This window comes from Harmonia axyridis, chromosome 3, assembly GCF_914767665.1.
Source record: "Harmonia axyridis chromosome 3, icHarAxyr1.1, whole genome shotgun sequence".
Classification (NCBI taxonomy): Eukaryota; Metazoa; Arthropoda; class Insecta; order Coleoptera; family Coccinellidae; genus Harmonia; species Harmonia axyridis.
The window spans coordinates 2,183,480-2,211,252 of NC_059503.1; the positions used below are offsets into that span (position 1 = coordinate 2,183,480).

The 27,773-nt window shown below is 39.3% G+C and overlaps 1 protein-coding gene across 2 annotated transcripts in view; it reads right to left on the reverse strand.

The window, feature by feature from the left end:
- LOC123676982 (semaphorin-2A) overlaps positions 1-27,773 on the reverse strand; it is a 605,612-nt gene that overhangs the window by 304,976 nt on the left and 272,863 nt on the right. The window contains exon 1 of one of the 2 annotated variants that reach the window (XM_045613351.1): positions 1,702-2,236. The exons of the other annotated variant lie outside the window; for it this stretch is intronic. Coding sequence (XP_045469307.1) covers positions 1,702-1,870 — 169 coding nt within the window. The 5' untranslated portion in view covers positions 1,871-2,236. Of the gene's footprint in view, positions 1-1,701; positions 2,237-27,773 lie in introns of those variants that run through there. 2 annotated transcript variants of the gene reach the window in all.

The following is a 27,773-nucleotide window of genomic DNA, read 5'->3' on the forward strand; positions in this document are numbered from 1 at the left end:
TCAGGTAGAATTCAAATGAGCGGTTTCGACAACAGACGCACTAGACGAACAGTCCTAGCAAATTAAGAAATTAAACGAACGTAGTGGAGAATAATAACCTGTCCGATTCCAGTTTTCGCTCAATTTGTTAGGAGGACGCGTCGTAGACGTCTGTCTGAACGGTGGCAGTTGTTCAGTGCTGCCAACAACATCGCTGATCATTCTTGTTTCGATTAATCTCGCTGAAACGAATATTCATTAGGGGACTCGATTAGTCGTCTGCTGATGAATATGGATGAATCACATGGAGATAAATAACTTGTAATTGAGCAAAACCTTTTACGAGTTCTAGAAAAGCAGACGCACGAAGACAGTTGCTTGTTCCAAGTTTTTCAGCTGCCAATCGAAGCAATCTACTCTGAAAGGCTCAATTTCATCATGATTTATACTTCAGATACTAAATTCAAAAAACCTAGTGGTATATTCTGTCTGATGAATTCATCTTTTAATCTTCAGAACCCTACTGGGTGTTTCGTAATGACAAAAGTTTAAAATCTGAGTTGAATATTGCATTTCAAATGAATTCTAGAAATTGACACCGAAACGAAAGCATAATATCAACATGAAATATAAAAAATAATATAGCAGAAAAAGTGGACCTTTACAGGGAATTCGCAACATTTTATTGAATAAATTTCTTCAGATATGTTAGAATATTCCACTGAAGTAAACATTATGTCAGAACCTGCCTGTGCCAAATTTTTGAAATACAAAATGAAATCCGATTTTATATTCGGAAGCCTGTTCGGAGAAATCAGCTACTTCGGGAATATGTGTTCGAATAGTTGAAAGCTTTTTAAACCAATTTATTGTTATGCTAGAGAAATAGAATTACAATGTGCAGGTTTCTTTGTAAATCCGAGTGTATACCTCACCAGATTTTTATAGAAAAGAGGGACATTTTATATTTTCAATACAAATATTCTTCAAATAATTCAAAACACTATATCTTGTTGGTGACGAGTAAATCAATTCACACAGAAGATTGGTAACGTTCATTTTCCATTCAACGGGTTTTCTCTGTTCATTTAATGCTGAATCAGCCGATTAAGCGTATCTTGATCGCTTTCAGTGGCAAGACAGTAATGTTGATGTAGTTAATGCTTCATCTGAATACGTCATTTACATTCGCATCCTTGATTCGACGATATACAGCCATTCTTCATTTGTGTTTTAGTTATCATCTCATAGTTCTTTGATACTAGGTATAAAAGACTCAGTAAAACTAGTTTGAACTTTTTACTTTTTCAGGGTTAAAGATCACATGCAGTCACAACATAGGTGTTCCAATAATGACGGTAACATCATAGGTAGCAAAAATATTTTAGTTACTAATGTACTAATGTAACATTGAAAAGGAATGCTTTGAAGTTAAAGGTTTTCACTGCAATAAGTTACTAATAATTGGGTTTCATGAATTTCATCGTGCGTGTATATCAACAAACGTGAAAAATACGCATGATTTTCTATCGACTTTATTGGAAAACCTATCACTGGGGAAAGGTAAACAACAAGCGTTAGCACTAATGTATTCGTGATAACAAATCGAACTATCGGACTTCGTCCATCAATCTACAAGCATCCATTGTGTTATTCCTCTACGATTCCAAGAACTACCCAACGATACCACAAATTCCCACAAAGAATGCCATCCAAACGAACCTCTGTGATGTCGAACATGGTGATTTCCGGTACCTGAACAGCACGGCTGTTCCTGGTACATCGTCCAACTGTTCTCGAAATCAGCATTAACCCTGCCCCAGAACTCAGCCTGCACAAACACAGACACCACAAACAGAACTTTCAGAACATGTGCTCTCGACTCGGGCATTTTGGCTGCACGTGGTAACAAGCTCCTGGTAACGCGACAAATTCTATCAGGCACAAAGTTTGCACAAGGTTCACCGACAAATGTAAATATCCAATTAAGCCGGGTTCAGGTGAAAATTCGAAGGCAATTCCTCCGGCAAACAGCTTTCCGGCCGGCAATCACGGCCAACTGAACGAACGCAAAACGTAAAAAAATCACGATATTCCGTGGACGATCATAGATCAACAATCCCTCAAACTGCGGCTTCGTCGAAATCCAGCGTTGCTACGATTCATAAATGGCATTGTTTACGAAATATCACGAGATTCTCGAAAGCACGCGCCGTACCCTCAGCTCACGGAGGGTCAAAACGAACTGCCTGATTTCGAAGCGGAGTGCAAGAATAACTACACCGCGGGTCGACGGCGTGCGGCTTCGGGTGGGTTCGGCGGCGGTCGGGCAGGCACGACGAATCGCAGCTATCCGATGCGAGGGACCAGCGGATGACGGGATAGTGAAGATCTCGTTTTCGGTGATTTAGAAGGCAGGTAAACGAAACGTCGAAAGATAGACGTTTACGTTGAGTCACCCGTGAAAGGGTACGGTGTTTTGGAGTGACGATTCCTTGAATAACTGCCAGAAGTGGTGAATCGTTCGAATGACATGTGTTGGGGTTTTGGTTGATGAAGTGGAAATAGGTTTTTTTTTATTCTGTATCCGGACTGTAGCACTACGTTTATACTACATGTTCACATAGTTGTTTTGGGAGTTGTATGTGTAATTTTTTAATTTTTGCAGCTATTCAATACAATAATACGGAATATGCACACCGATTTACGGATATAGTTAAATTGAAATTCGAAAAAACCATTACTAACAAACTTTGCCTCAAGTCAAATCTTGCCTCAAGGAGAATTGACAACCTCGAGAATATTACTAAAATTTTCTTTGAAAATTTCAGTGTTCAGCATATAAATCCTGAAATAATGGACTAATCGGTTAACTGCAGCCTTTTTCGCGATCTACGTCATCGTATAAATTGGAAGAATGGTATAAACTTCCAATGTAGGAACTTTTAATTTTTCGTTTTTTTTTCAAGGATTAGGTATTGAAAATTTTCGGGTGAGTACGAAATTCGGCTCTTTGGGGATGGTTTATTCAAACATCGCTCACTCATTGACCGTAGAGCTGACAGATTATAAGGATTTTCAACTCGAAATTTGGAAAAAAAAAACCGTAAAAATTGAATTTCTACACAAAAACCGTAATATCTACTGAAAATCTAGAAAATCTAGAAAAACTGAAAAGAAAGAATACTGAACAAAAAAGTGACGATATAGTAAAAAATGAAGAAAAAACGTCTTAAAAAGTTATGAAAGCTTCCAATATTATGATAATAAAAACTTCTCTAACTTTCATATGAAATTCGGTAAAATTATGTATCAAAATAGAAAGAGGAATAAAATTTAATAATTTAATAAATATTAGTCATAACTCACTTAATTGAAAACGTTTTTTATTGATCGAGATGTGATCTAAAACATATTGAAGTTTCAAGTCCGTATCTTGTCTCAAGGAGAATTGACAGATTCGAGAATATTGCTAAAATTTTCTCACAAAATTTCAGTTTACAGCCTATAAATCCTGAAATAATGAACTGATCGGTTAACTGCAGCCTTTTTTGCGATCTACGTCATCGTATAAATTGGAAGAATGGTATAAACTTCCAATGTAGGAACTTTTAATTTTTCGTTTTTTTTCTAAGGGTTAGGTATTGAAAATTTTCGTGAAATTTTTCGGATAAAAAATTTTCGGATGAGTATGAAATTCGCCTCATTGGGGATGGTTTATTCTAACATTGATCACAGTTAATGAGAATTTTGAACTCGAAATTTGGGAAAAAACCGTAAAAATTGAATTTCTACACAAAAAACATAATAAGTCATTCTATTTATAGTTGGATGATGACCAGCACATCTAATTCTCTACAAGAATACAGCCTTGGTAGTTCCTCAAAGACCCACACTAACGGCAAGAATTCCACTAATGGTCCTCAGTAATGAATTCTCGGGCCAAATCCATCTGCAAGCGTCTTGACGCCTCTGCGAAACAGCCGCCACCACGACGTCTGAGTGATATTGACGCGAAACACTCAAGCAACTCCATTCATCTGGTCCAGAGTAATCGCACAAGTCAACGATAGGCCATTTGGCGGGACGCAAGCGGGGCTAAAGACAAACAAAGAGCGCGGAGGTCAGCGGCTGCGAAGCAGGAAATAAGGTCCTTTTTCGTTGAACGCGATAAGGGCCTAGGAAAGGCCGGAAAGGCGCCTTTGCTAATGCACCGTTCGAACGGACGGTGGCCGGAGACAAACAAAGGGTTTTTGGTGGAAAAAGTTGCGGTGGCGATTGAGAATATCAATTTCACGATCGGAGGTTTACGAGATTTTGGAGCTGTGGGAGATGTTGGAGTTTGGGGGAATGTTTGCATTTTTGGGGTGTTGTTCCAGGGATTATGGTGACGAAATTGTGGCAATTTTCGAATTGGTCAGCTGTCTATGAGTTTGAGAATCCGATCATATAATCTAAATTCGTGTAAAAACTTATTTTAGTTAATTCTGTTGCACTTCCTTTCATTCTGGCATACGTTTGCTGAACAAAATCGTACGGAATATCTCTGTTATTTATGCTAATATTCCATCCATTCCAATAAATTTTCAGTGAATTAGAAAAAATAATATATCATACTCGAATAGAAGGCTCATTCTAACAATCGTTCATTGAAAAACTCGCCCCTTCGTTCCTCGTTCTTGAATTTTGAACTGATGGGAGAATATCAATGTCTCTATATTATGAATAATATGTTTGAATAAGTATCAGCTCATGAAAATTCTATACAGAATAATTTTCACAGGAAATGCCTACTAATTTTATCAAAGTTATATAAATTAAGAAAAAATAAAGTTATTTGAAAATAAGTTTCTAAATTCTCTACGAAAAATTCTATGTTGTTATATCTCCTAACATATCGACCACAGCCCCCTGGAATGCAATCTTTTTAACAGATAGAGCTTTTATCTGAAACATATCGAAGTTTCAAGTTCGTATTTTGCCGCTAGGAAAGGTAGCCTCGAGAAAATTATGATTTTTTTTGTAAATTTCAGTTTATAATTTATAATTTCTGAAATAAAGATCAATCTCTGAACTGGAAACTTTTTCGTAATCTACGTTATCGACTCCATCGATATGATGGTATCACATTTTATGGAAATTTCAACTAGAAATTTTGAAAAAATCAGTAAAATTTTGATCTCTACAAGAATCGTTATAACTCCTCGAATATTGGTGAAAGACACCTGAAATATAAACGTTTCTTATAGACCAAGCTCTCACCTAAAACATATTGAGATTTCAAGTCTATACCTTGCCTCAAGAAGAGGTGGTAGCCTAGAGAAAATGATCAATTTTTTTTTTTTAATTTCAGCCTAAAGGACTAATCGCACAACTACGAGTATTTTTGTGATCTACGTTATCGAATCGTATACGAATCGAAATACGTTGGGAACTTTTAATTTTCCTCAAAAAAATTTTTTTCAAGGTTCCAGGTATGGAAAATTCGAGCATAATTGTTCGATATGAAAATTTTCGAGTGAGTTCGAAATTCGGCTAATTGGAGATCGTTCATTCTAGCACCACTAACACTTAAATATTCTTTCTGTGAAGTTGAAAACTTTTCAGTCAATTTTGAGTACAATAATTCGAATTCCATCACAGAAAACAAGAACGAAAAATTCCGATGAACTTAATGTTTTTCCGAACCATCCCAAATCTCGAATATCTCCAACAATCTCAACCAAAAAGCGGCGAATCCCAGAAAAGCCATCGAATCGCGTTCGCGTACACGTCCTCCAATTTCCCCTAATACGTCCTCGGAAAATCGCCCGATTTTCCGACCTCCGTCTGGCTGAATCGTCTATCCCAAAAATAACCGTAACACTCGCGTCTGGATCGAAATGAAGTCGGGCCCTCCAAAGGGCTTTTTAGGCGGGCGGCGAGAGCAAAGTGTGAAGGAACGCGTGGAAGAGCCTCCTTTGATGGAACTGTAAGTAATTTGGCGCCCGGGTTGGCTCGCGCCACGGGCCGGATCGAAACCGCCCGCTCAGGATTTCATTTCACGGCCGCCTACACCGCCCGGGCGGGGGAGGATTCCAGTCTGGCGGATTTGGGGGGCGAGCGATGGATTTCGGGAGCTTTGAAGAATTCCGACATCCATAAGTGTCATCTATGTGAACGGGATTTGGTGAAAACTGATTGTTGACAATATTGGTTTATTATATTGAACCCCGAGACCTGTGGAATCTCTAGAAGAATGTTCTCCCCAAATTTCAAAGGTTCTTGGATGTGTGGAATAGAAAAAAAAACACAAAACATATCTTTACTATCATACGAACATTTTGCATAAAATTTGGGACAATAATTCATTTTCATATAAATAGCAGGTTCTTCATGGAGTGCAGCTTTGGCCTTGGTTTTTTCTGCTGCTGAATACTGTTGTTCAATTTGGTTCAATAGTGCCCATGTTTATAAGTTTGATGCACAGCTTAACCATTTTATGAGAATTATCAGTGGAACTGAAAGATCTACAATTTTACATTGGTTACCAGTGCTATCACATATACTCTTTCCCCTTTTTTTATACAGGTTGCAGTCAAGAAATCTTGGGATAAATTTCATTCCTATTCGATGATAATTGTATCTTACCTCCCAGATACTTGAACTGCCAGATTAATGTCACCTAAACCTTTATAGATTAGTTCTTTCTTTCAATCTAATGAAAGTGACAAGGAAATTTGACTTTCGGAATAGAATTCTTATAATGTCTTCAATAAAAATCTAATCGTTGATCCTTCATATGAAGTTCCAGGTTTCAATCTTCCTAGGAAAATTTGAAGTAATTTAAATGGACTTAGGACTGGCCATTGTTGTTGCAGTGGAATGCTCTTCAAATGGCATTCTATCGAAAGCCACCATGTTAGTGTGGTGTAGAAGAAACTATTGACCACTTGGTGAATAGTTGTTCAATTTATAAATTTCATGGTGATTTTCAAGACAAAGTTTTTGCTGAGGTTTCTATCTGTGCTCTTGTATCATACGTTGATGGTATGATGCCCCAGCTTATACCGATATTAAATTTATCTACACATGCTTTGTTATTTGAAGTTGAACAATTCTTTGTATTGCTTTTTCTCGAGAGAAAATATATGAAGTTCGTTTTTGAAAATAGTTTGCTGTTAGTTCCCAGAAGAGCTCTAAGACAAAACCTCATGCAAACTAAATTGCACCACATTCGACAAATTATTATTTTGTGCCATAGAACACTTAGAATTCCTGCATCAATGTTGTCCCAAACAATGTCTCTCCAACTTCGAGTTACGACATACTCATCTAACAAGCCATTATTATTCAACGACTAAATCACAAAGGAAACTAAATCACGACGGCCAACCAAACTACGTACATAAAGGCAACAACAGAAGTGCCATGTGTCTCCTGGCCTCGAAAGTAGGCATCCAACAAGACAGTGTCGAAAAAGTTGGGATTTAATATCCCAAACTCCGGTCATAAATATTCAGCAGGCCAAAGGAACTCGACCGGCAAAATCTGCCCTAATTGAATCCAACTTTGAGACGCAAAGATGGCAGCTATTAAAATTACAAATAGGCCAAAGGGTGGCAGCTTTCTCTGCTCTATCAGATCGGGATGTAAACAGAAAGGCGGGATAACGTGGCAGTCTTGGCGGGATGCAGCATAACAATGCTCAAATGCTGAAGCATGACACTCTCTTCTGAGCCGGTTAGCTTATTGCTGGTTCGAAATGTTTTTTTCGAGGTATATAACTTTAAGTTGGCATTACTGTTCAAGATGGCGACCGACTTAACAGCTATCAAGTGATTTATTTTCAGTTTGGTTTGGCAATTCATCATGAATAGACTCACGCCTGAACAAAGCTTGCAAATAGTGCAATTTCATTTCGAAAATAATGGTTCTGTGCGGAATACGTATCGCGCACTACGTCCATTTTATTTTGTTTAGCGATGAAGCGCACTTCTGCCGCGTTTGGAGTGAAGCATATCCTCGAGTGTATGTCGAAACACCGTTACATCCAGAAAAACTGACTGTTTGGTGCGCTTTATGGGCTGGTGGAATTATTGGTCCGTACTTCTTCAAAAACGATCATGGCCAGAACGTTACAGTCAATAGTGATAGGTATAGAGCCATGATTACTAACTTTTTCATTCTTGAATTGAACAACCATGATGTCCAGGAGCTGTGGTTCCAACAAGACGGCGCAACATGTCACACAGCTCGTGCCACAATCGATTTATTGAAAGACACGTTTGGTGACCGCCTAATTTCACGTTTTGGACCTGTGAATTGGTTTCCAAGATCTTGTGATTTAACACCGCTAGACTACTTTCTGTGAGGCTATGTAAAGTCATTGGTCTATGCGGATAAGTCACAAACCCTTGACCATTTGGAAGTCAACATTCGCCGTGTAATTGCCGATATACGGCCACAAATCTTGGAAAAATTAATCGAAAATTGGACGTCCAGATTGGACTACATCCGAGACAGCCGTGGCGGTCATATGCCAGAAATCATATTTAAAATGTAATGTCACAAGATTATCTTGCGGATAAATAAAATTCCTGTCAATCGAATAATCCATCGTTGTTTTATTGCAATTTGAAGTTCTATAGCTCTAAAAAAAACACCCTTCACATTACTTGCTTTCTTTGAATTGCTATCAGAAATATTTTATGTTTGGCGAGACGTTCTCGAGTTACGAGGTGCACTCTCTTCCAGGTATTTGGTGTTTCATCCCGATATCGCTGGTCGACTCTTCAGTTAGGCTATATCCCGCGATCTCTGCCTAAGACACACCTAAGACCTCGTGGAGAGGTGACCCTGTAACGTTGCAACGACCCTTCAAATCCGCCGGGGCTGAAGTATTGTGGTCCTGAAATATATCAACGTGAATCCGGACACTCTGTATATCATATGTTAACCCAACGTCCCCATTACAATGAAACTTTCAATCCATTTTTCTCATAAATGACACTTATGCCGAAAGTATCTTATTAATCAGCAACAACCTCGAATTTTCCAAGCTCGGAAAATTTCTAGATAAAGTCGGTTTCCCCCAGCAATCAACGGGAAACATCCTGGATCTTCGTATCTCACGCCAGGATTCAATTAAAACCTTCTCCCCGGAGTCCTCGAACCGGCCAAAAAAAAAAAAAAAGAGAAATAATACCCGGTTTAAAAATGCGTTAGCACCGGTTAACTCGAGAACAATTTATGCTGGTGTATTCGCATCGGGATAAACGGCAGGCGACGGAATTACCATTATCGATCCGGTCCCCGGAGTGAGATTCCGGCCCGATGGAAAATTGAAATATAGTTCTACATATTTATAGAGCGGGCCTGGGGCCTTGGTGTGGGGAACCCTCGTCTAACAGACGTCTGGAGAGGATGTACCGGCTGTGTAGATGATTCGTATTTTAGTTTCGCCATACCGGTTTGTATTAGCTCCCACCCCTAGATCGTATTCAAATGAAGTTTTCTTGTTTGACGGTTGTAGCTGCTTCGATATGATGGAAAGCATGAAACGATTCTGGACTTTTCTTTATAAAGTAACTATAGGGTTTATACACTTTTTCTAAGCAGAAAATGTAGAGAGAGTAACACTCTGAATTAATATATGTAAAGTCTAATTGAAAAGTCTCCGGTCTACCATACTAAAACCCATTTTTTGGCGAAATTTGATGTTATTATTCAACATAGTTGCCTTCGAGGGCGATACAGCGATTATAGCGATCTTCCATCTTTTCGATGCCATTTTTGTAGTACCTACCATTTGTCTTTCACTTCAAAATAGGCCTTAGTTTCGGCGATTATTTCTTCATTGCCGCTAAATTTCTTTCCAGCGAGCATTCTTTTGAAGTCTGAGAACAGTAAAAGTCGCTGGGGGCCAGATCTGGCGAATACGGTGAATGCAGAAGCAATTCGAAGCCCAATTCATGCAATTTTGCCATTGTTTTCATTGATTTGTGATACGGCGCATTGTCTTGATGAAACTCCACCTTTTTTTCTTCGATTGGGGCCGTTTTAAACGATTTCATCCGTTAAACGATCCAATAACGCTATATAATAATCGCTGTTGATGGGCTGGCCCTTTTGGAGGTAATCAATGAATGTTATACCTTGCGCATCCCAGAATACTGATGCCATAACCTTGCCAGCTGACTGTTGTGTTTTTCCTCGTTTTGAATTCGGTTCATCGTGTGCATTCCACTCAGCTGACTGTCGATTGAACTTCGGAGTGAAATGATGGAGCCATGTTTCATCCATTGTCACATATCGACGAAAAAATTCAGGTTTGTTGCAAACACAGCCCAGAATCATTAACACGTTGTTGCTTTTGATCGTTTGTGAGTTCTCGCGGCACCCATTTTGCACACAGCTTTCTCATGTACAAATATTCGTGAATTATATGATTTAAACGTTCAGATGATATCTTCACAATGTCTGCTATCTCGATTAACTTCAGTTCATTACAAATTATTTTGTAATTTTTTTTTATTTTTCGTCGGTGACAGCCTCTTTTGGGCGTCCACTGCGTTCGCCGTCTTCGATGCTCATTTCACCAGGTTTAAACTTAGCATACCAATCAATGATGGTTGATTTTCCTGGTGCAGACCCCGGAAACTCTTCATCAAGCCAAGATTTTGCTTCAACTGTATTTTTCACTTCGAAAAGCAATATTTTATCAGCACACGAAATTTTTTTTCATCTTCTTTCAAATAACAAAAGTAGCTACATAACGCTATATCTCACGAACTAATGGTCGCACTGCTCTCAAATTTTGACAAGTATCGTTTGAAGGTTGGTACTAACTAAAAATCATATGGATTTAATACTAGCACAGCCATCTGTGCATCAGACCGGGGACTTTTCAATTGGCCTAATACAGGCCTTCACTGGATGTCATTATTGATTTAGTAATAAATCTGCTTGGATTTTTCCTTGAATTAAAATGTTTCTCATTTACACTATTTGCTTTTCTATGGTAAGTTTCTTTAGATTCAAATATTCGGTAGAAAGAGGAGAATGGCAGCTCCAAAAAGTCATAGGAACTCTTTGACCTACTTTGAACTACAATTTCTCACCCCTTCAAGCCATTGCAATCCCTTCAAATATTCATTCAGCTCGCCCATAAACAAAGTCCCGCGAAAAGCAGACTTTCCCCATTCCACAGAAAGTATCTCATTCCGAACTGAAAGTTTGTAGCCTTCGATCAACCCTCCAACAAATCCCCCCACCCCGTAAATACCCATCATAAAGACAATTCCGAAATCCGCGACCTCCATCTTCGCGATCCCCCCTTTTCCCCAAACTTTCCAGGCTACCACGCGAGCATTTCCCTTTACTGCCGGAAACTACCCGGAAAAGTCGTTCGTTCCGATCCCGGACTCACGCCGCCGCCGCATAAAATCAAGCAGGCCCCCGTAAAAAGCGACGATGATTGAAAGAGCCCGTTGCCCAATTTTTTTTCTCGTGCACCGGTCGGTCTGTCGGTCCGTTCGAGCAGCCCCATTTCGGGTCGTAAAATTAGGTAATCTGATTTCATTATGATTGCTCGCTTGATTTAGTAGCTATAAAGTTTATCGGGGGACGAGTACGAGTTACCTATCGGAGAGGCTAAAAAGCAGAGTGATTGAATTTCGCGAGCAGGTAATGGTGGCAGTAAAAATCGACGTGGGGTCACCTACAGGTTTGTTGGCTAGACGGACGGCTGACATGTTGAGGTCATCGAGGGTCGTGTGGTAGCTGTACAGCTGTACAGGGTTCGATGCTCGAGAACTATAAGATTTAGAGAAAAATCTTCAAGGACTTATTTTTCGATTAATATATATGTAGTGATACTGCATGCCCGAGAGGTGGCGTTGCAGGCTTCGCGTCATTCTCTAGTAAGGTATCGGTGGGTTCATAAAGAATCCCCGAATTTGTGCAGAGTTACCTCTTCATGATGGTGTGAGAGGGTGTGTCTTCGGCAGAGATCGCTTGATAGCTCAACTGATTAGTCCACTAGGGATCTCGGGACGGAACACCGTACTATATCAATCTCTTCTTTTCTATGTATTGTAGAGTGTCCACTCCCATCCTCTTTATTATCTCTGCTACTCTATCCCCCCTGGTCAAGCCACTGCATCTCCTCGAGTATTCCATTTCCGTAATATTTTTTCGAAATAATAAGATATCAGAAAACAGATCATATCTCGATTCGTTCTCGAGTTATAGTTATGTTACCGCCTTATTCACTGAAACTGATGTAGAAAAAAATTCACTATTTGGAGTGAATTTCATGCATCACTCTTGAGGGTAACTTTGTTGATGAATGAAGTCGAATTTTTGAAAAAAATTGTGTTTTTACTTGTTAGACCTGAACACAATTTCATCGATTTAAAAATTCGCAAAACACAGTTTCGATTAATTGAAAATGAAGCAGTGTAAACCAAATAAAGAACAAATGACACTCAAACTTTGCCTGAGTATAAAATACAACTGTAATAACATTGCGATATTAAAAATTTCAACTTTCAAATTCAAACCTTTTCAATCATTTCCTAGCGGACATCACTGTTGATAGAATATCAATAATAAATTCCTGATATTTTCTTGACAAACTATATCCAATTACTTCCGGGAAATAATAAGTCAGTCCTGATGCACATCAAATATTTCTGGGAACTTGTTTAGTTATCAACAAACTCGCGAATAATAAACTTTACTGATTAATTCCCAGAATAAACCCTATCATCACGTTGGTGAAAAACAGCAGACTATCAAAAAAAACTGCATCCAACCCCGTTTCCAGGTAACCCAACGTTCCTCCCATCCGAGCGACACCCACCCCTCGGCAATCTGTGCAGCAGCACACGTATATAGACCTAAGGTCCGTCGGAGATTTGTTGCCCAATAATCACCCCTAGCTCAACAATAATTAGCCGGCCTGACCTACATTCAGACAGAGTGCCAATCGCGTAAGCGCCGTCGGCCATCCGACTCTCTTAAGGGGCCACTACATTCATCGAACAGACATTAATCTAATCAGCCGGGTCTAATTCCGTGCCCCTTATCAATAATTCAATAACGCACGGACAGGGGTGGCACACGGGGACGCCACTGTAGCAGTAGACCCGCGAGGATTGATACTAAATTCTACTTGGGCTGTTCACGAAGGAACTAAATCGGTAGAGGGGAACTGAGACAGTCAAACTGGAAACTAGTTCGTAAGTTCTCTCGTACTAGTGTAGTAAACGATTGATAATAAATTCTACTTGGGCTATTCACGTAGGAACTAGTTTGGTAGAGGGGAACTGAGACAGTCAAACTGGGAACTAGTTCGTAAGTTCTCTCGTAATAGTGTAGTCAACAATTGATACTAAATTCTACTTGGGTGTTCACGAAGGAAATAGTTCGGTAGAAGGGAACTAAGAGAGTCCAACTGGGAACTTACGACATTTTCATGAATTTTTCACAATTTGAAGAACTATATGATCACTTCTTGAATATTGAAGTGGTAGAATGTAGAAATGACAATTGCTGCAATCAACTGATATCAAAACAGAATATTTGAATATTGTCTCGAAAATTGTGAAAATAATTCCACCAATCAGAACTAAGGTCGCAAAAATATTTCTGCTCAGTAGATAATATCGCAGAAATCATAATCTCAATTTTCAGATTCCACTCAGACCCAGTTCATCGAATTTGGAACAGACTGTATAATAATAATAATAATAATAATAATATTTATTGATCTCAAAAATTATTCACAACATCAAAATCAATGCAAACGAATAAAATAGAGACAAGTCATAAAAGAGCTTATTTTCTACAAAATGAAATAAACTCATCAACTGAATAAGGTTCACAATCCAAAATAAAATTGTAAATGCGCCTTCTAAACAAGGATATATCTTCAACAACCTGTAATTGCTTAGGAAGCAAATTAAATAAACGCATGGCCATATAAAGTGGTAATGTGAACTACTTCCAAATTTGGGAAACTGCGTCGAAAAACTGGCCTGATATTTAAAGGAACTACCGAGCTAGTTTGGGGAACTAACAAACTATTCATGTCTTCCAGTTCCCTTAGTTGGAGAACTGACGACCTTCATAAGAGAACCAGTTCGCTAAGTGGCAGAAAGTTGAATCTATAGCACCGCTCAACCCAACAGACAGATTATGCAGGGACGCCCCTGTACGCCGTCGGGTACGCAGTAGTCCGAATGCGCCAATCGACGGGAAATTGATCGAGCGGATGATTTACATATGTTATTGGGACTGCCGGCCCGGAGACATACAGCTGTGATTAATCCGTTCAAAGTGCGGACTGTGATGCTTGCCTAGTGCATTTTCTGATAAAGGGGAAGGTGAGGGTGTACGCCTGAAACCGCTAACGATCGAAGCTGGGGCTTGCAGGACAGCAAGTTGCAGCAGACGATCGAAACAAGGGAAGAAAATAGTATTCACAGCTAAAATTCATCTGGAATAAATACAGTTAGATAGAACTGTGATTATTTCCATCGGTTTCAACAACTTATAAAACACTACACCTAGCTGGTCCCACCAAATACTGAGCATGACCTTGGAACTGTGAATATTCGGTTTGGCCGTCGACGGGGAAGCATGGCCCAGATATACCTATGATTTTCGGCGCTTGGGATTATCGTAATGAACCCATTTTCCACTCGTATCACAATGCGATGCTCAATCCCTTCCATTTTTGCCTCGCAAGAAGTTGTTCAGCTAACAGCTAACAAACGCCGTTCAACATTTCAGGGCTTCAACTCGTATGGCACCCAATTTCCTAGTTTCTGAATCATTCCCATGACCTTCAGGAAATTTGAAATGGTTTGTTGCGTCTCTCCCAATGATCCTGCCAATCCTTGTTGCGTTTTACACGAGTCTTGATCAAGTAATCCCTCCAATTCTGCATCTTCAATAACCTTCTCTCTTCCACCGCTATGCTGGTCTTCGACGTTAAAATCACGTTATTTCACTAATAGCGGCCCTGCCATAGGTATTTGAGAGCATTTGATGAGCCTCAGCCGCGGATTTTTCCATATTAAAGCAAAATATTAAAACCTCCCGCAAATGAGGAGAATTTGGCTCGTAAGCTAACATGTTTAATCGAGAATCAACTTTATGATGCACACACAAATCGACTAATATTTCGATGGCGTTATGTTAACAAATACCTAAGCTTATTGTATGACGTCTTCGACTACCACCCACCATTACAGCCATCCATTGCAAAACTGTGGAAGTAAAGTTGTACTACTAATATTTGATGCAGCCAGGAAATATAAAACCCATCTAACACTATTTTTATTTGTCGAAGTATTTTCCGCTGAAACATTGTAACCGGAAACCGTGGCATGTCCCTTATCGGATCCGCCGTAATCGACTACCGGCGCCGATAAGGACCGGATCGATTCCAATTTTTCCGAATGCTCGAACCACTCCACAGAGTGTGCATTAAATGCATGCATAGATCATTAGTACTCGAATAATACCCGGTATTCGCGACCAATCCCACAACCGTGGTTCGTGATCTCCAAAGCCGGCTCCGTTTTTCTCCTCGGTGCGTGCAGACCATCGGCTCGCAATTACGACGATTCCGGGGTTCGAACCCGCGTTTTTCAGGAAGTCACGGAATCGTAATATTTATAATTATTGTACGTTTTCAATTCATGCGCCCGTGCGAAATGGAAATGCGATGTTTTGTGTGCCGTTGTCCCCGTCGAAGGGGGCGTTGTAATGGCCGATAATGACGGTGGAAATGAGGGAAATTCTCCGATTGTGTTCAACAGTTGATGTTGTTTTTTTTGTGGCCGCCGGTGGAAATTTGTCGGTTTCCGAGAATTTCGAGTTTTTCGTTGGGTTAGGTCGTATTTGGGTAGCGGGAGCGTAGAACTCACGTGATTTGTAACAATAGTAATAATAAAGAAAGCATTCAAAACTTCACAATAATATGCAGGGTGTTCTACAAGCTCAGTAACAAACTTTGACAGAGGATAACTGGACTGATTCTGAACATACGTGCTATAAACATGGTTCCGATTCCTTTATGTTTTCACAAACAATAATATAACGGGTGTTTTTTTTCGAGGTATAAAACTTAAGTTGGCATTACTGTTCAAGATGGCGACCGATTCAACAGAAGTCAAGTGATTTATTCTCAGTTTGGTTTGCCAATTCATCATGAATACACTCACACCTGAACAACGCTTGCAAATAGTGCAATTTCATTTCGAAAATAATGGTTCTGTGCGGAATACGTATCGCGCACTACGTCCATTTTATTTTGTTCAGCGATGAAGCGCACTTCTGGTTGAATGGCTAGATCAACAAACAAAACTGCCGCATTTGGAGTGAAGCTAATCCTCAAGTGTATGTCGAAACACCGTTACATGCAGAAAAACTGACTGTTTGGTGCGCTTTATGGGCTGGTGGATCATTGGTCCGTACTTCTTCAAAAACGATGATGGCCAGAACGTTACTGTCAATGGTGATCGGTATAGAGCCATGATTACTAACTTTTTCATTCCTGAATTGAACAACCATGATGTCCAGGAGCTGTGGTTCCAAAAAGACGGCGCAACATGTCACACAGCTCGTGCCACAATCGATTTATTGAAAGACACGTTTGGTGACCGCCTAATTTCACATTTTGGACCTGTGAATTGGCTTCCAAGATCTTGTGATTTAACACCGCTAGACTACTTCCTGTGGGGCACTGTCGGTGCGAATACCTTTTGTACCGCATATGTAAGTCAGTAAATGAGATCTGCTGACTCTGTGGAAAGCAGGTAGAAACAGCAGAACACATCAAATGCCCGGAGCTAACTGGCCTAACAACCACTCATATGAGAAAGTCAGTTCTGGATAGTCACGAAGTAATAGCCAAGGCTTTTAAGGATGTCATTTCGATGACCTCCCTGAGTTTGTATAAATAGGTACGGTTAAGAACAAAAGATCAACTTGGTCGCAGTTCCCGGCAGGCTAACAGAACCCTAACGATCATCATTCAGTGAAAAATAATAATAATGGGCTCAGAAGCATCTGCTCAGAGTTTATTATGCATCTCTTTCCTACCACATTGAATGCAAACTAGTGTTCACTAGTGTGAAATTATCGTTTCTTCATCTGAGACCTAAAAGGTGAGCAAAAGAGAACAAACTGGGGGTTAACTCTCCCTTTTCTCCAAGCGTGAACTCTCAACTTCCACCTACTTCCATCTCCCTTTCCTCTCAAGAACCACCGATATACAATACATCTCGGAGTTTCCGATACCACCTATCTAATCATCCCCCAATACCTCCCAGCCTCCCGGTCCTAGGGGACCTTCTCCCACAATAGATCCGGCCGCGTTTGACGCCCTGAACCCTGCTAGGAAAAGTAGGTAACGCAATTCACGGCCATTATCGTCTTCTCAGACGTCTCGACTCATTTCCCAAGAACATCTAAGAGGCGCGCCCTCTACAAAGCGATAATATTATCGAGTTAAATTTGCATTCGGTTGGTCTTTGTCGAAGAACTCGGCGTTCCCTTCGGTATGCGGGAAGCCGCCCGGGGCACGTTGCGCCTTGTTGCCGACACCGTACGCCGTCACCTGACACCCTCTAATTATGTATTTTGCAGCGCGTCACTAGACATGTTGTTTGCCTACCTTCGTAGAGGGGGAGAGGGTTGAGAATGTGGGTTCGCAAAAAACGACGCTGGAATTTTGGTGTATTTGGGCGCTTGGTGTGATTGAATCGAAGGAATTTAGTATATACCTAGGAGCACTGGCTACAACCGAGAGGACTAAAAGTGATAATTAAAAAAAAATTCCTCAAGTTCCTGATTTTTCGATAAACGTGACAACACCGCTTCTTTTTCGAGAAGGATTTCAAGTTTTTCATGATTTGACCTGAAATTGCCTGCAAAATTATGCATATATCATATGTTCTAAATATTCAGAAATATCGAATCCGATTTTCGGAAAATCTGTAAAAATCACTTATATCAATATCCAGTGACTTTGTATGACCTCAGAGGAGCACCCAGGTATCTTCTGCGTGTCAAATTGAATGCTTCAAAATTGGGCATTTGGTTCTCTACAAGAATTAAGAATAAAGTCATAAATAGATGAAAAAACGAGAAGAATATTGGAAAATAAATACCCAATATCAGTTTCTGTTCTAGTCTATTAAAAATGAAAATTTCAATATTCTTACAGAATTGTATTCAAATTGCTTCATCAGAACCATAGAAATTATCGAAAAACCAAAATGAGTAGAAACATTATAGCTCCTCTCTTTATAATGGGTGTTTTTTAGAGGTATATAACTTCAAGTTGGCATTACTGTTCAAGATGACGACCAATTTAACAGCTGTCAAGTGATTTATTCTCAGTTTGGTTTGGCAATTCATCTTGAATGGACTCAAGCCTGAACAATGCTTGCAAATAGTGCAATTTCATTTCGAAAATAATGGTTCTGTGCGGAATACGTATCGCGCACTACGACCATTTTATTTTGTTGAACGATGAAGCGCACTTCTGGTTGAATGGATACGTCAACAAACAAAACTGCCGCATTTGGAGTGGAACTAATCCTCAAGTGTATGTCGAAACACCGTTACATCCAGAAAAACTGACTGTTTGGTGCGCTTTATGGGCTGGTGGAATCCGTACTTCTTCAAAAACGATTATGGCCAGAACGTTACAGTCAATGGTGATCGGTATAGAGCCCTAATTACTAACTTCTTCATTCCTGAATTGAACAACCATGATTTCCAGGAGCTGTGGTTTCAACAAGACGGCGCAACATGTCACACAGCTCGTGCCACAATCGATTTATTGAAAGACACGTTTGGTGACCGCCTAATTTCACGTTTTGGACCTGTGAATTGGTCTCCAAGATCTTGTGATTCAACACCGCTAGACTTCTTTCTGTGGGGCTATGTAAAGTCATTGGTCTATGCGGATAAGCCACAAACCCTTGACCATTTGGAAGACAACATTCGCCGTGCTATTGCCGATATACGGCCACAAATATTGGAAAAAGTCATCGAAAATTGGACGTCCAGATTGGACTACATCCGAGCCAGCCGTGGCAGTCATATGCCAGAAATCATATTTAAAATGTAATGCCACAAGATTATCTGGCGGATAAATAAAATTCATGTCAATCGAATAATCCATCGTTGTTTTATTGCAATTTAAAGTTCTATAGATCTAAAAAAAACACCCTTCAAAAAAGAAACACAAGAAATTAAGCAGATTTGTGGGTTTGATCCAATCATTCCCAAAACTTTCAGTCCTGATTAGCACACCCCGAAAAAACCATCAAAAACTCCGATACGGTCAGTCCGACCAACAAGCCGTAACGCAAGTCCCTCGCATAATTCCCCCCCGGTATGCACCCCTTTACCGCCTAATTTTTGGATGTGCCGCAAACTTTTCCTCCACGCCGAAATCAATTTCGGGGCCCCCCTTTGCCGCGCTCTGCCCGTCTGGAGGGACAGCGCGCGAATTTACATATTTATTCACACTCTTGCGGCTTAAATGAAACAAACGAGGCCTCGGATGCCGCGCTGCGGTCCTCCCCGAAAAGCGGGCTCTTTTTCAATCAGATTAGGCTCGATTCAAATTAGCCTTTGAAGTCGTCAATTGCCATGCAAATTTCGCGAGTCTTTGTCCTGTCGACGACGCCGCTGTCGTCCTTTTTGGCGAACGACGACGCCATAAAAAATATGGAGTGGGGATCTGGGATGTAGTCGTGCAGATACTCAACAATTTTTGTCTTCTTGGTGCGAGGAAATTTGTAACACTTGGCGGTGAAGAATAATAACATTATAAAGGGTTTTCCTATATAAGGTTTCACATCTGTCACTTTTGAAGCTGTTATCTTTTGACATTTGACAAGTACAAACTATTCCATTACTAAAAAAATATAAAGATTAGGGATCCAACAACGCAGTCAAATTGTTAAAATTCACTACAAAAATGGTAAAATTCTGCTGTCACAGTTCCCAAAACTAAAGCATTGAAGTTCCAAAAATTGCCCTGGAAAGTTGAAAAATATAGGTAAAACTTTTTCAAGAAAAGTTGTATCTTCGAAAATAAAAGTCACATTGATTTCTCTCAAAGTATAGGTATATTACACGTTTTTTCATCTTTCAAACGGAACCTACTGTTGAAAAACCCTTCAGTATTGATCCTCTATACAGAAGGAACTCAAATTTGCGACAAAAAAGTTGTATTTAATTGATAGATCCAAATTAATCATTTCGATATTCAATTTGAATTGGAATATTGATATTCAGGTAATCCTAAAATTGGCTATAACGCAGCAGAAATGTAACTTTCGCTTCCATTCCCAAATTCACAACGTATCCAGCGAAATTGGATATTTTCAGATGGCCCTCTACGTCTTAATGGCTTCATTGAACGTAACATTTCCTTTTTGTGACCTGTTCGCGTCTGAGTGCTGAAATTTCTAATGCGGGGAATCTCAAAGGACATGAACGCTGCGGTGTTGAACTCATATTTAGGGACCGAGATCTCGAGAGGTTCGGAATTGAGGAATTGAATTATGCAACCGTATAAGAATCGTTGACAGGCAAGAGCATTTGTGAAAACGATGAGTTTCTGCTTAAATTTGCAGTCCTGCGTGAAATGTGAAATATTACTACCACTTCCGACACATTTTGAAATTTGATTTCATTATACAGGGTGTTTCTGAATTGGAGGTACGAACAAAAATTTTATGTCATTTCAATGAAGAAGTCCTAAAAACCTGCAAACGTTTTTTTTCGAAATATAAGATGTTAATGTTTGTTTTATTTAAAGCACTTTCCCACCACAAGATATTCAACTTCAAATTTGCATACATATTCCAAATTGAAGATTTCATCATGTGATATGCTAAATTTGATTGCAAATTTACAGGGTGATATTTTTTCTGGAACATTGGTCACTATTTTCGTCAAGAATTTTTTTTTGGTGGATCACTAGTAGTTTAGTAAAATGGAAAAAAAAAATTGATTCAGTACTACACTTTTTGGTTTCTTGTGGTATTGTCGTTCTGCTACCAATTTCGAGAAAAAAATTCAAACAATTCTCCAATAATCCTCTGGAAAATCCAAATCATTATAAAGATCCAGTCAGTGAGTTGTGAGGAATAAATTAGTTATGAGTTTTGGTACTTATTTACCCGATCTGTAGCGGAGATTAACAAATGATAAACTGGTATAATCACCACAAAAAAAAACACCCTGTATCTCTAAAACAAAGCGTTTGTATCTCTCATTTTCTACTGAATACCCAATTTCACAAAATCTCAGAAAAAAAAAGATTATTTCTCGAAGGTGCCTACTGACCTACTGGCAACCTGTCGATTTGAAGAAGATTTTCTGTTTTTTTTTTATTAAGGGGGAATCCTCATGGACGAACTACTAATGGAAGATTAAACAGTGTGTGACTCATTTGAAGAACAAGATCTACCCACTAAATCTAACCTTGTTTTTGATTCTGATCCAAGGTAGGTAAATTGGCGACAGATGAGGTTGCCTGTAATTTTCTGAACTTTCAGAAAGAATACACTGGCTGTACGGATCTTTTGGAGTTTGAGTAGTACAGTACACCACTCACTGACGGTCATCAAAAAATTCGATTTAGACTACAAGTATTGGACGCTTGAATCTGGTAGAAGAATCGTGGTAGTCGATTTTCTGACTAATCCCTTGGGGTATTTTTGAATGTAGTCAATGTTGCATAAGTTGTTGTTTTATCAGATGAATTTTCAAGTACAAAAGGCGAAAAACCAAACCATCAGTAGGTTAAAACTAACCCGCCTCAAGACCATCCAACAAAAAAGAAAAAAACGACGTGTATATACCTACCAGCGGAAGACTCTTGTATCAGACAAGGCTTATTACTTTTTTCTGCTCCGTTCCCGACACAGAATCGACTCCGTCGAGTAGAAAGAACGATGTACCGAATAATTACTTATATATCGGGGAATTTTTCAATTACTTTTTTCGTCTTTCTCCCACCGAATTTATGGCTCCACGTCTGCGGCAAATATTGCGGCTCTATTAAGTTTACGCCCTGGTGAACAGTAAAGACGCGAAGGTCGATTCGGTTTGGTATTTATTGCTAAATTGCGGGCTTTATTGAAAGAGCGTTTCTTGTGGCGGGTTTTCCTGGAATAAGCGCGAAGAACGTTCGCATTACGTCGGGAACAATTTTCGGGTTCGAGCGGGAACGATCCTGTAGGATGACGCGGGTGTAACAAGTTCGCAGTCGAAATTAATCGTATTTAGCGGGAAAACGAGCGCAAATTTTGTATTAGCGTTCACTTGAGGCTCTTCTGGCGAAATTAAATCCAGGACCTACAATTGAACGAATGTTGGGTAGGAGTTCGAATTTTCCATGCTTTTCTTGTAGTTGCGAAGAGCGAGTATGTGAAGCAAATGAGGATACATCGACAATGACACCCTTTATAATTGGCAAAATGTATTCGCGTCCCAACATTCATTTAAGCTTACAAACAATTTCTGCTTCATATGTATGATATAATAATATAATAAGTATTTGAAGTTTGTTTTCTGAATTTCTGATATATTTAGGTATTTATTTCAATATGTTTTGAGTTAATATGAAACGTTAATTCACTACGGGACATAAGAAGTGCGTTCTTTGTGGAGAAACTCGCAAATTGAGTGAAATATCGTATCACTTATATGTTTTCATTTCCGCGCGCTTCATGTCAAATTTGATAGTTCATGATGTGGACAAAATTTGCTTACTGAAAATGACATCTGCTCCTCTATCTACGTTTATTACTCTGAGCGATTGGATGACGATTTTTTCTATCGAATATTGAATTAATAATTTTAATAACTTTTAGTACTCTTGATTTTCTTGCGCAGTATAACTTTGAGACGATGCGATATGAATTAGCATTGTCATATGAAAAATCGGAACCAGTATTTTGTTAATCCGATAGAAAAATTACAATTGAACCGAAGCCTGCTACAAACGGACAGTCTACGGTTTCTGTGCACAAAGAGCACAGACTGCAATTGTCAACCCCAACAACATATCTACTACTCCAAATATCAGTCCGTGCGATGGCTAATGTGCCTTGACATTGATCGATTGAAAAGTGATTAGAAAATTAGGCGGAAAACATCACAAACGGAGCGACAGCTCCTGCTGCACGAACGAACGAAATGAAAAATTCTCGGCGAGTAAATTTCCTGTTCCATGCTTCACGTACTACACTGGATGAAAATAATTGGTCGAAAATGTTATCAATATGAATTTTGTTGTTCACAATGGTTTTGCATTACTCCTGGAATCAGCTGAAGATTTGTGATTTCAATAATTGAAAAAAAAATAGTTACCGATAGATTTGAAATTTGAAAATCCGTTACAAAATATTAAAACAATGTTCATGCGAGATTTTGTGAGTATCTTAAGAGAATGAGGAAAACTTTTTTGTATAATTGTGAATATTTCACTGAAATTCTGTGTGTATCTTGGAATATAGGTAGAAGGAACGGAGAGTGAATATTTGTGCTCGATCCCGAATACAAGACAGATGGAAGTTTAGTGTCGCCAATCACAATCGAGCTTGCCGATTGTGTGTGCTAGCTATAAGTGTGGAGAATCATGATTTGATTGTTGAATGCTTTATCAAGAATCCTTTTTTCATAACTCCACAATAACTACATCATTAAACTCGTAAAAACATTGACCCTTTTGAAGCACGAAAGAATTTTAATGAATAAATCACATTGTAAACTATTTTTGAGAATCAATTTATAATTTCGAAATTTATTTATTTATTTATTTTATTTCCACACCAACACCATGATACATAAAAAATGCAGAATGCAAAAAATTCGTTACTTAACCTAAGAAAAAAATAAATTCCTCAGGATTTCCAAGCAGTCAAAAAATATATCTACATCATTATCCATAAGAAACCCATTATATACAATCATCATTTTGTTTTTCAGGAGAACAACCTCCTGGTTTAACAAGTTAAAACTCTTTATTTTTCATCCTCAAATTCTATTTGGGAACTTTGAAATTAATAAAATCATTAAAATTACAGTTTTGATTGGTAATGATTTTGAATAGAAATATCACTGCTTATACCTTCTCCTTTTCTCTAATGTGTACATACCGAAACCTTGTAACATGGATATATATGATTTTCATAAAGGGATATACATGCTATTTCCTTCGATGTAAGTATCTCAGGAATCTTTTTTGAACTCTCTCAATTTTATTGATATTAGTGATTGTCATTAATCAAATTTCATCTGAAAGATCGATAGCATCTGAAAGTAGATCGATTTAAATGCATATTTTGAAGAACCAAGCAGAGAATTCAAAAGATTCAAAATCGTTGACGTTTTTTGTAACCTCATTCGTCCACCCCCATGCGTCTCGCCATAACCAAATTACGCCAAAACATTCTATATTCATGGGGCGAAGCAACTTTTCATTTTCCGTGCCCATTCCGATAATTACATTTTTCAAATTGATATTCCCACCCCCAGGCCAAAACTAAAAACATGCAGATGGCAGGCGGGTAGATCTTTCGTCTCCCTGCCCTCTTCGAGTTATAGGATTATTTCCTCCTTCCTAATTTACTTATATCAACTTTGTAATATTCCTCTTTGGAAGAGGGGTCACTTAGCCCTTCTTCCCCTATCGTACCTTGGGGCTCTTATTGAGGACCGGATGGAATTTCATGAATATCTTCTGGCCAAGATGAGTTGGCGAACTCTTCGAGTTCCTACCCTGGAAATTGTTGACATGACAACGCTGGTTTTTCATTGCCCGGGGATTGACCGAGGGAATGTTTGTCCTGAAGAGTTTCTCGGTGGCGATAGTGAAGTTGACAGCTGTATACCGGGTGTTTCAGAATAAGATAAACATATGTCCTAAAAATTCCAACTTTTGAGCCACTATAAAATTTGGTTATTTCTCTATATTTCTTTCAATTTCAGTGTTGAAATTCATTATCTACTGAAATAATTTAATTCAATTTAATGCTATCGATTTTTTTTGTCGGGAGTCCTTTATTTGATGAAAATATGTTTGGATTTTGAATTGCCAATTAATGATAAAGGATTAGAAGAACTTTTTTTGGGGAAGGCCAGTGGTGTGAATTTTTTTTTTCAATTAAGCTAGTTCATATCCTGATTATTATACAATAGCGTTATTGGATCCTTTAAAAGAAGAAATCTTTAGAAAACAGCCCCATTTGAAGAAAAAAAGGTGCTGTTTCATCAAGACAATGCGCCGTGTCACAAATCAATGAAAGCAATGACTACATTTCATGAATTGGCCTTCGAATTGCTTCTACATCCACCGTATTCGCCAGATCTGACCTCCAGCGACTTTTTCTCAGATCTCAAAAGAATGCTCGCTGGAAAGAAATTCAGCGCCAATGAAGAAGTAGTCGCCTATTTTGAAGCGAAAGACAAATCGTACTACAAAAATGATATCGAAAAGATCACTGTATCACCCTCGAAAGCGAACATTGCCAAAAAAATGTGTTTTACAAAGGTACACCGGGGATTTCAATTGGCCTATTACCTATAAGAGAGAGTTTCAGGAGAAGGAAAAACCGAAAGAGAAGCATTCTGGCAGAATCTTCCTGGGTGGGATAATTCCAAAAAGTTTCTTCGAAACTTTCATATAACTTTGATACTGCGAGAAGAAGTATATGTATTTCAGCAAAAATATGCTACACCTTCTCACTGATTTTGAATTCGGAATTGCATTTTCATGCTTTCTTGTATGTTTTTTCCATGTCATTAAAATATTCTAAAACAATTTGATACTGTGCAATCAGAGGGACGACAAAATTTATTTTGTTCCATGGCGTGCCAATTCTTGCTGCGCCACTGGTTAAGAACATTTATTAATTGACACTTTTCATCCTTAAATCACCTTTTGGATTCACAACCTTAAGCAAAAAAATCTCATTCGGAAACAACCGTTATAATGCATCAAATGAAGTAACCTAAAAAAATATTCTCTCCTTCGCTAACCAGCAGCCTCCTAGATCTTCAACTTTAGCGACCAAGGGCGCAATTGGATCCGGCCTGCCGTAACCGGAACAGCCACCCCGTCGCCATTAATCATTGTTCAGGAGTAAAACTTTAAGAACATTTCGCGAGTTTATTTGATTGTTTTCAATTCATCACGGTCGCGGACGAGGGGTGGGGGCGACAATAACCAGGAAAGGTCGTTTCCTCGGCCACTTCCCGCAGTTGAAAAATATCAAAAAGTGTAATTTATGATCCGGGGGGCGCAGACCCGGATTTTTAATCGCCGGGGACCCGGATTGACGTTAAGATCCGGATTCTTAATTATTTCTGTCCTTCTGTTCACCGCCCGAGGCTCCGGATTTTTCTATTTTTTTGATATATATCCGGGTTTTCTTGCGGCCAGATTTTCTGCGGAAAATTATTGCCAGTTAGGGGGAAAGTTTGAGTTGGGGGGAAAAGTTTCAATTTACGTTCGATGGACGAGCGTTCAGTTGATCCGACTTTCACTGCGTCGCAGTTTTTTCCACTTTCGTTTCTTTCTCCAACTTGAAGATTTTTCCAAATGAATCTTGTTTCTATTTGGCAATGTACACTATTTGCGTTACTATTAGGTTAACACCTGCTGGACCTGACACTTTCTGTGGGATAAGAAAAGACCAATATAAAGCTGCGGTCTAGCTATGGGAGTTGAACAGTAGGACAATCCACTGGACTAACACTCCTAGACTTGTTCAGGCAAAGAAATTCGTGAAGATTTCAGCTACCTACGCCAAAAAGCTCCTGAAGCTGTCACGAGCCGAGCTTCGGGTGATGGTGGGACTGCTGACGGGGCACTGTCGGTACAAACATCATTTGTACCGCATGGGAAAGTCAGCAGACGAGATTTGCAGGCTCTGTGGATCGGAAGCAGAAACAGCCGAACACTTGATATGCAAGTGTCTGGAGCTGGCTGGCCTAAGAACCATTCACATGGGTAAGCCGGTTCTGGATACCAGAGAGGTAAAGGCCGAGGCCCCTAAGGAGGTTGTCAATTTTATTAACGTCGTTGACGACCTCCCTGGGTTTCTATGAATGACTAGGGTAGTGAACAAAAGATCTGCATGGTCGCAGTTCCCGGAAGGCTTACCGAACCAAAACGACCCCAGTTCAAATAATAATAATACTATCTACTATATTGGGGTTATCTTGCACAGCGACCTTAGACCTATTGTGTCATCCATCAGTGCTGTTATCATCACTGCACCTTCTTCAGGTCGCCTTCTAATTTCAGAGTTTTAATGAATTCCACTGTCTGAGATGGCTTCAAGGAGGTTAAATCTTCACACCTACAAATTTTTTGTCCTGAGAGTTTTTTGTGTTGGCTTGCAATGATAGAGCATACTGTGATCAGGTAATCAGGATTTTTTGTATCCTCTTCACAGATTCTGCACTCGTAAGATTATGAGAATACGACAATCATATTAGATGCTTCCCGAGGCAAAAAAAACTTACCGGAAAGTAGGGAGCACCTCATTAGAATGAGTCTAGCAGAAAACGATCAGTGCAGATTCTGTGAGGAGGATGGTGAACTCCAGATCATCTGGTGACGGACTTCCTAGCCATCGATAGACAACTCAAAAAATGCTTTAGACCAATAAAAAGAGAGAAATTCACCTCCTTGAAGCCATCCTAGATACTGGAGTTCATTGGAACTCTGCAATGGAAGGGGAAAGCTGTGGAAT